The sequence below is a fragment of the Sparus aurata genome, chromosome 24 (genome assembly GCF_900880675.1).
Source record: "Sparus aurata chromosome 24, fSpaAur1.1, whole genome shotgun sequence".
NCBI classification, from domain to species: Eukaryota; Metazoa; Chordata; class Actinopteri; order Spariformes; family Sparidae; genus Sparus; species Sparus aurata.
This window is the reverse complement of record NC_044210.1, coordinates 9,890,074-9,899,850: the sequence shown is the minus strand read 5'-3', so window position 1 is coordinate 9,899,850 and position 9,777 is coordinate 9,890,074. Positions and strand designations below refer to the sequence as shown.

The following is a 9,777-nucleotide window of genomic DNA, read 5'->3' as shown; positions in this document are numbered from 1 at the left end:
CTTAAATGAAGTGTTTATTGTCACATTTGTCACCCTGGTCGGTTCATTTTGCCTTTTTTTGTCTTTCTTTAATTGTTGACTCAACCTACTTATTTTTTCCCCCTCATATTTCTGGTTGTAAAAATGACACTCTAACACACACACATTCATTTTCACTCAATCGCCCCTTGTTTTACTTTGAAGGTATTTGCAGGAAGTCCCGTTGATTCTCGCGAGCTTCACGGCGGTCTGTTTTTTGAGCAGGGATTTAGGAATGTGGAGACCAGCAGCTACGTCACCCTCAAATCGGCCGGGGTACCGTCGTCTGAAAACTTTTCAAAAGCGTATAAATGTATAACACAAACCGTTCGGTAAGTTATTTTAATGACAGTATGCGATATATAACTCAACAATTAAAAGTCATAATAGCTGGTGATGTATAATACTGTTTGACGTGGTTTAAAGTTCACTGAAAGATGTCCGTTAGCTAAGTAGAGGTTTGAAGTACGTGAGCCATCGTAAGCTAGTTAACGTTACTTGAGACTGTGAGGGGAAAGGCTCCATATTTTCTGAACTGGGAGTCTAACCGCTGCTCAGACAAGTTCAAGCATGTGTGCCTTTGTTTAGGTTGAGGTCAAGCAAGGGGGATAATAAGCCTGCCCCGACATGAAGTGATTGTTTCGGGAACGTGATGCCAGGAGATGAACGCTAGCTGTGTTTGGTGTTAGCTAGGAGACCATTTTAAACATCCTCGCTGCAGGTAAGTTACGCTGCTTTTTATGTGTTTTTACACGCTTGCCCAAGTCGGTTCATAACCACAAAATAAGCTGTTAAATGTATGTATGTCTGTCCCACAGGACCACAATTCATCTGCCACACACTGTAGGGAAACATTTGCTGATTTGCCCGCAGTGTTTTGATAATATTTCTCTCCCGGGGACGCTCGGCTCGGGCTCCATGGTAACGTGGCGGACGCCCAGCCTCGTTGTCGCGTTGAGCTGCCTGCAGAGGGGGCGGAACCGGAGAGGAGAGGAGCGACGGGTCCTCGATTTCTTTCTCCCCGATAAGGCGAAATCAGCCGAAGATGGTAAGGAGAGCACGGCTACGTCAGGACAGAGACAGCGTTATAGGTAGATGGAGACCGGTGGTGTTGGAGTCTCTGTGCTCTGCTGTTTTACCTCGCTGGAGCAGATCCCTGCTGCTTCTCTTCTTTCTGTCATTCTCTCTTCTTGTGATTGTCTGATTTAAGGATGTGATGCTCATGTGAACTGTTTGTATTCTGTCTCTTTAAAAAAGAATTCTCTCTTTGTTACAGCCATTTCACGACGGAGCCTACTACCCGTACTCCAGTGACACCCAGGGGACCCACTCATCAGCAGGGATCCCATCGCTCCTGAATTCCCCAATCAGCCAGCACTCTGTGCCTGCCCCAGGCATGACACCATCGAGCGGAGCCTCCGTCGTCCTTCCTTTCAAGTTCCGTCCACGGAGGGAGAGTGTGGACTGGCGGCGAATCAACGCCGTGGATATAGAGCTGGTGGTGAGCCAGCTGGACGTGGATGCACTGCAGGAGCACATCAGTACAGTGACCTTCTGCAGCTTGGACGGGGAGCGATGCCAGCGGTGCCAGAGCCCCGTGGACCCGGCTCTGGTGAAACTCCTGCGGCTGGCCCAGCTCACCGTGGAGTGGCTCCTCCATTGCCAGGAATTCCTCACCCTCAATCTGCACGCAGCAGAGGAGAGGCTGGCGGCTGCCGGCAAGGAGCGCGAGCAGCTGCTGGCTCAGCAGAAGAAGCAGGAGGAGAAGGTGAAGGCGCTGACCGCCGAGCTCAAGCAGAGGAGGAAGGTTATCCGCACCCAGCAGTCGATGCTCGCGCCACGAATCCTCAGCAGCCAGAAGGTACTGCTGAGACACTAAACGCTCACTCTCTGGGGGGGGTATCGGTTACACATTTGCATTTCACATATGTACGACAAGCAGACGGCTAGCTCCATCACCCCCACCCCCTTCACTCCTCCTCCTCCTCCTCAGGGCCCCCTCTCTGTCATTGTTCCCAAGATCTATTCACAGCTCCGGCTTTGTGCATCACACATGGAGGGGAAAAAGGGGAGGCTTGACAGAATTTCGGTTCTAATAATGGTTCTAATTTACAGGAAAACGTGCCGTGGCTGTGTTGTTTTGGTATGATTATAATGAGCTTTGTTTTCAGACTGGAGGAGAAGGATTTTGAGCCGCACAACAGATGGTGTCATGTGGTGGCAATTAGTTTTTTTTTAATCCACTTACAAAAGGGTGACAAGAGTCGTAATCAAGATGACTGGCTGACACTCACATCCCCCACACTTACATGTGCACGTCCTTGTGCCGCATTTAGTTCTTTTTTGTGTTTTTGAAGATATTTAGGTCTATTAGTACTGCTGGTTGATCTGTAAATGTGCCTGTAAATAAGGTCTCTTTGAGGTTATTTATGGCACCAATCAAAAATCAAACCCCCTTTCTTCAAGGCTCCCGCTGACCTGGCCAAGCGGTTGCCAAGGCAACAGATATAGTGTGTCATGACAGCATGTGGTTGCTAGGTGTGCGCCAGAAGCTCAGCTAACAGAGGTGGCTCAATAATTGATAGACAAGCCATGTGTTTGTGTCCTTCGAGGACCTTTGGCATTTGTTGCTGGTCATAGCTAACGTTTGTGTCTCTCCTGAATAAACACCCTCTTTGAAGACTAATTTAATCTTCCTCTTAATTTCCATGGTCACTTCAAATATTAATGTAATTGCAGCGGCACACGTCTCCGGTCATGTGTCTGCCTTTTAATCAGCCCTACCATATGGTGCGACAAGATATCAGTAGCAGCAGGTTTAACATTGAATGAAGTCACAGGCGCATTGAGCGGCAGGGTTAAATGTAGCGTGTGATGTGTGCCTGTGTTTCTGTGCAGTATCTTCTTTAGTTGGTAGTGTGGTGACGCCTGCCGCAGGGAGCAAATCAGAATCATTCACGCTATCTGTCTGTTGGGAAACGCATGCCTAAACTCAGAGGATGCTCCTGTTGGAGCCTAATCAGCCTTAATGTTGACTGGAGCTTTGTCCCCAACCTCATTCAATCAGTCACTCACTGCTCAGTGGTCCCTACACAATGGAGACCCAGTAGTTTATGAGGTTTGTCACTCCCCCAATTATCATCATTTTGTGTTATAATTGCATTGTGGGATTGAATTTAAGGCTCTCTATTTCTCATACCACATATAGGTCATTTCACATCCAGGTACATACTACATAAAGAACATTTATTTTACTTAAATAATGTATATAAAATGACTATATACAAACGTTGTTTTAAAAAAGAAAATGTTTTAATTATACTCAGCAAATTTATGACACTTAAATGTAATTATTTTTATCCTTCTAGTTATAACTTTTATGTAATTTCAATTAAGTTTGTAACAAAATATAAAATGCTAATATATAAAATGTTAAAAAGGTAAACAGAACAAATGTTTTCAACTATAATGCAACCAAAATATAGGACTAGAATCTGCAGCCTGTATTAGAATTTTCATACCCAAACAATGTGACAGAAGTTGCCCTCCCCTGTTTGGAATTATGCTGCTCTGTGTCACTTTAACTCTTCTCCACATTTGATTGTGTAGCCTTTATTCTAACTTTCTGCCTTGCAACCAATGCTGTGACAAAACAACGTCCCACTGACCAAAAATATTGCCAGAAAAGGTGTCTGATAAAATTTTTGAGGTACAATAGGGGTGAAATGTTAAATTGAAAATATTGTAGCTGCTATATAATCTTGTGAAAATACTGAATGAAGTCTGAATCATTGTTAAATTCAGAACAGCATCTCACTAATACTTCACCAATACTTAATAATAATGCTTTCCTTTTCAAAAATGCACAGGATGACATACTAATCACAGTCTTTTGTTTGTTTCTTTTAGTGTCTGCAGTGTGATAAAACCTTCCTCAATGCCTCTTTTCTCCAGAATCACATGCAGCGCCGCCACCCTGACGAGTATGAGATCCGTAAGTCAACCAGTCAGAAAGAAAGATATGAGGGACAGTATTGAAGTGCATGAAATGAAGGTAGGAGTCAGATAAATCAGGGAAAAGATGGAGTCGAATGAAGCCCACTACGCAGTTGAAAAATGAAACATTAACTCGCATTATATGGGTACATAAAATATATATTTCACAATGTCTTTTTGTTTTTGTTTTACCTCCCTTCAGAGGTGCGTTCAGACAGCGAGAAGAAATCTGAGATTGAAAGCCTCAAGTCGGAGATCGGCAGTCTGAAGGAGCAGATTGTTCAGCAGAAACAGGAGTTGCAAACTAAAGCAGCTCAGGTAGGACAACCAGACCATTGCTGGACCATATTTGGGTTACGGCTGTTTGTTGTGCAAAACAAGCAGTTTTAAAAAGTTCATCCCGAGGCTCTGTGATATAATGTATTTTTCAATACATACATTGTAGTGTTGTTGAAATTATGGTTGCGGCCCACTTAACATTTTCATCTTAACCTATTTATGTGTCCCTTGTGGTTTGGTGGTGACTGAGCTCTTTTCATTTCTGTTGTGATTCCAGGAAAAAGAGCAGCAGTCTCTCCACAAAGACCTGCAGAGAGAGATGGACCGTTTCAAGGCTGAGGAGATGGCGCGCATGGACAGAAAGATAGAGGACAGCAGGGACGGCATACGCAGAGAGATGGAATTTCTCTACAGCCGAAATATTCAGGCTCTCAACGTACGAAAACAATATTCAGATAGTTCCCTCAGCAGTTTTTATATTGTTTATTTACATTACATTCATTTTGGTTTTATCCACTCACAGGAAGCAAATCAGAATCTGACAGCCAAGCATGAAAAATCAGCCAGCCCTGTTCATTCGCAGCCAGAGAGAGATGTGGACAACTACAAAGAGATGCAGATACAAGCCATCCACAAGCTGGAACAGCAAATGAAGAAACAGGTCAGTGTAGAGGATGGATATTGTTTTAAAACCAACAGGTGGATGAAGTTATTTTGAGTGCAAAAATCTTCTCTTTTAGGATAAAAAGTGGGAATCCAGGCTGCAGGACATAAAGGCTCAACACGAGACTGAAAAGAATCAGGTAGGTTTTAGCATTGAAACATCAGTAAGTGAAATATTCAACAAGCCTTTGTGAGAAATCAGCCCGCTGGAAAATGCATCCCCGTCCTGTCGTCTTCCAGCTGCTGAACGAGCTGAGCAGAATGCAGTCGTCTGTGTCGGAGCACCAAGAGCGCAGCCAGAGGCTGCAGCAGGAGATGGGGAGGAAGCTGCAGGAGAAGGAGCAAGCCATAAAGGCTCAGAGGGAGCAGGTTAGCACTGATTCACATACTCACGCTGCTGCCACAGCTCACTGTGATTATGTCGAGAGAGGAAGTGAGGCGGAGGGTCAGCCCTTGTTCAGGATATCCTGTATATGCTACATGGGCTCAGATTGTGTTGTATTGAGACATGATGATACTGTACGCTTGACAGGAAAATAGTCAGCCACGCACTCACATAAAGTTCCTTTTAAAGTTAAAGCCATTAAGATTTCAGTTCTGACAACTAGTAGTAACTACAGGTGCAGTTTTATACTACTGGTCCCAGAATTCTCAGGGGCAGCCAACACTCTTTGAGCAGCCACTCTGACAGAAATACAACAGAGGCAGCTTGTGTATCTTTTTACAGTGAAGCCAGACAAACTCATGTTGTTTTGATAAACAGATCAGTCAATTACTGTGTCCATTTCATGAAGCATTATTTAAGAAAGATTATTTGACAAAAATATATCACGTTTTGTATTGTTTTGCAAAATATTTTTGTGAAATGATCCCAGCCATGTTGACTGCAATGATACACTGATGATACATTTCCTGTGGCTGCTTCACAATGAAAGCCATCAACCTGTAGAATATGTATTTACCAAACACAACTAGGGCTGCAACTAATAAATTAATTGTCGATTCATCTGTTTATAATTCTTTTACGATGGAAACGATTCATGGCTATTGATGAAAAGAAATTAGAAGTAGGGTTTAATTTCAAGTTTCTTTAACCAATTAAGATGCTGTTTCCTTCTTACAGATAAGGAATATTTCTTCAAACCCACCCACCAAAGTCGTGGAAGTGCCAGGTATGGATTCCTCCCCATTCCTTACACTTGACGTTTGACAAAATCAGACCGCATGTCTGATTCGAGTGTGTTAACTTACTCTCTGTTTTTCAGTCATCGTCAGTGCACCAGCTCCAGAGCCGAAACCAAAGAAAGTCATCCTTGGTAAGTTAGTAGAAGCCAGTCATCTTAAGAAAATGAGGAAAATAAGAACATTGTCACTCCCAGAGAGGCTGAGCATGTGCTTTCATCACATTAGTATCCTCCACCTCTTTTAACACATATTTTATCTGACTTCCAATGACGTTTGACTCTGCGTGGTGTCCAATTAGAGGAGACAGTCTTTGCTCTAAAGCTGGATCCTATACAGGAGCTTTCAGAAGAGGAGAAAGGTAAAATAGACAATGAAATGGTTGACTGCATGCTGTCTGCATGGATGCATCAGTCTGTCATGGGCAGCCTTTTCCTGAAGTGTCGAAAATGACATGAGCGGCATGCTCTTAGTACGAGAGCGCTTTTTGGAATCATTCTGTGACGCCTGCCATACACGTATCGCTGGTCTTCACATCCATCCATCATCTTGTCGCCTTGTTTGTGGCAAACACACTTGTAGATGTTCTCCTCTTCTGCCTGCCCCTCCACAGTCTGCGCCTTTAGCATGGAGCTTGCTGTGAAAATTGGCAAATGCATGCTCATTTCCCCCACATGTATTTGGAGCCTAATTTTCCAGAAATGGCTGTTTTATTATTATTATTTTTTTAACAGACGCAAGCAGCTTCTCTGAGAGGAAGCCTGAGCCTGCGCCAGAGAAGAAGCAGAGGGCTACTGTGAAAAGGAACACCAGCATCAAGAAAGACATGCGGCCGGATATGGAGCAGTCTCTTATCAGGAAACTGGAGAAATTCGGAGTCAAGCCTGTAAGTGTTGTACAACATTCAGTCTAAAAGATGACAATCTTAAATGTGCTGTCATGTAACCATTGCTCCCCTTACCTTCCCTCAGGATCAGAGTGGTCTGAAGAGCAAAGAGCTCACTTCCATCCTGGCCAAGGTGCATTCAGACCGGGAGAGTTTCGCAAAGGGGAAGCCCAGCTACTGGCGCCAGCGAGAGGAGATTGTCGGTACTGTGGTGCAGAAGCTGGGCGCTCAGAGGAGAGGCAGCGACCCTGCTCCTGAGTCACAGACCAGATCCAGACAATCGGTTCAAGGTGAGTCATCAAACAGCCTCTCAGCACATGAAATCATCTTGCACTATATAGTCCTTCAGAGAAATCCAGCTAGCTTGTCATCAGCCAATATTGCATTAGCAGCTCGTAATTGGTTGTGTGCGAGTGTGTCCAACATCATCATTGTTATCTGTGAGAGCTTGTTTAAGCTGATTTAAGCTGTCGGCGACTGATCCGCTAACTGCGTTTGTACAACCTGTTTGATCTGTGCAGTGTTACAGATCCGCCCTCGCTCCAGCAGCCTGCCCTCCAGAGCGACACAGGTAACGTCTGGACCTGCAGTCAAACAGCCAAAGACCCCCCAGCCGGCACCGAGGACCAAGACCACCATCCAGCCCAAGACGTCTACACCGAACAGCAAGACCGTTCTGAGGGGCTTCACACCCAGGTAAAGGAGACATATTAGCAGATTGTTAACAGTATTTTTTTTTTTGATAGATTTGAGAAAAACAAAAAGGTTGAGTGATGAGTTAAACCCCTTTTCTGTGATCCTTTAAGAACCCCTCCTTTCAGCTCAGATGAGGAATCTGAAGAAGAAGATTCAGTCATGGAAGAAGAACAGCCCATAAAACACCAGAGGGGCAAGTCGCCACAGTCCAGACCAAACCAGGCGACACCGGTGCAGATCAGACCGAGCAAAGCCTCACCAGTTCAGGCCAGGCAGGTTCCAGCCAGGCACTCTTTCCTCTCCAACCAGCAGCAGGCTCGGGGGACAGCGGGCAGCGCCACCAAGACGGTAGTCACAAAGATAGACAGCGACGAGGACGACGACTGGTCGGACGTCAGCGAGCTGCAGGAGATCGATCCAAAACAGCTTCAGGCTCGCAAAGACCAGAACGGCAATGTGGAGAAGAGAAGCTTTGGGAAAGGTCAGTGGTGCATTATCTGTAGATGTTACATGTTAGATCATTTTCAACACCTCTGCCACACTTATTTTGGTTCATGACAATTCACAGATTTTTGTTCATGGTGTTGATTTTTATTAGTTTAAAAATCTACCCATATTACCTGTCGTGTCCTCAGTCTGTTGCTAATCTGATTGTCTGCTAAGCCAAAAACTATATCACAGTTGTTACAATAATTTATGTTTGCACTTTCTTCCTGCCAGGTGCTACTTAACTATATAAACCTGGTCCTGAGTCTATAAAAGTATATAACTGAGACCATGTGTTTATTGTTTTTTGTTTCTTTTTAGAGAATAAAATCAACGACCTGGCCAGAAAAATGGAAAAGCAGTTTGCAGGTAGAGCAGTGAAGAAACCAGCAGGGGGCGTCAGCATCTTACCAGAGAGGAAGGACGAAGTTCAGGACCTCACGGTGAGACTCACTCACGGCTGTGGTGTATGGTGTTGTTAAATCATTTGATGTTATTATGAAATTAAAATCCTAATGTTTGTTCATGTGGTGACAGTACACAGATCTCGAGGAGAGCAGTGAGTGGTTGGTCTCCTCCTTAGAGGACAGACAGGAAGTGTCCAAACCAGCTCAGGGATCTGGACCAGTGAGGAAGAGCCTGGACTCACCCAGCACCAGCGTCTGGGGAACCTCCACAGGAAAGGCTCCCAAGTCAGGTCAGTTGATTCAGGATATGTTGGAGTGTATATGGGTTTTTATAATGAGTTTCCATGATTATGGTCTTAGCTGTGTTTTAGTTAACACGTCTGCCGTCTTGTGTCCGACAGGTCTGACAGAAGCTGGAACAGGAAGCACCCTGAAGAGCAGCCTCTGCTCCCTCAGTGACATCAGCGACTCCGAGGACATTAGCAATAAATACAATTAACACTACAGCTGATCAGGTGACACACAGACACAAAGACCTCGCTAAATAGCCATGTTTTATACTTTTCTCATATGGATGCTATAATACAGACACAGCAATACTTCACAAAGGGTTATCAAATGGTTTTCCAATCAAGTAGTCTCACCTCGCGCCTTGTGCCAATTCTTCTTTCCTTGCCTTAGACCCTTTCAGTGTTCAATAGATTCTGTTTTTTGTATATTCAATGAAATGTAACCCACGCTGAGACACTATATGTAGCTTGTGTAAAAGCTTTGTACATCAAATTTTATAACGTCCTCATGTGTCAAATGGAGCAATGAGATGTGATTTTTTTTTTTTTTTTTTTAAAGAATATATTTATACAAATAAAAGATTTCTTTGTGGAATACAAAGTTGAAAATTGTTGAAAATGTGATTTATAACAAATGACAAATAATTGTGTCTTCACACTTTGGTTTAGCAGCAATTCATATTAGTTGTTTCTGCATATGATTCGTATGACTTTGAGAAAAGCTGTTAGAACAAAACATGCTCCTTAACCTCGACCAACAAGGCAGATTATAATGCTCTTTGAATACTTTAAATCAAGTACTTTTGTAGTTTTACCTTTACATTTGTAAGTAAATAATAAAACAGCACTTCCATGTGTAACTTATTAGTAACAC

At 43.8% G+C, this 9,777-nt stretch overlaps 1 protein-coding gene across 6 annotated transcripts; it reads left to right on the top strand.

Moving 5' to 3' along the window:
- The first annotated feature begins 207 nt into the window (after positions 1-207).
- On the top strand, positions 208-9,458 carry dzip1 (DAZ interacting zinc finger protein 1). Of its 6 annotated transcripts, none has more exons than XR_003983045.1 (20): positions 208-350; positions 607-739; positions 837-1,066; positions 1,295-1,879; positions 3,928-4,012; positions 4,217-4,332; positions 4,571-4,729; positions 4,817-4,954; positions 5,034-5,096; positions 5,197-5,325; positions 6,080-6,128; positions 6,222-6,272; positions 6,440-6,499; positions 6,873-7,024; positions 7,110-7,314; positions 7,546-7,720; positions 7,831-8,201; positions 8,528-8,649; positions 8,751-8,903; positions 9,015-9,458. XR_003983045.1 is itself a non-coding variant. In XM_030410170.1 (20 exons), the coding sequence occupies exons 3-20, from the start codon at positions 1,064-1,066 to the stop codon at positions 9,110-9,112; spliced, it is 2,676 nt and encodes an 891-aa protein (XP_030266030.1). In that variant the 5' UTR covers positions 208-350; positions 607-739; positions 837-1,063; the 3' UTR covers positions 9,113-9,458. The 6 variants fall into 6 exon arrangements, 5 of the variants coding, with proteins under 5 accessions (XP_030266030.1, XP_030266028.1, XP_030266032.1 ...); XM_030410170.1 differs by having other exon boundaries at positions 3,973-4,012; positions 8,744-8,903; XM_030410168.1 differs by having other exon boundaries at positions 8,744-8,903.
- The last annotated feature ends 319 nt before the right edge of the window (positions 9,459-9,777 follow it).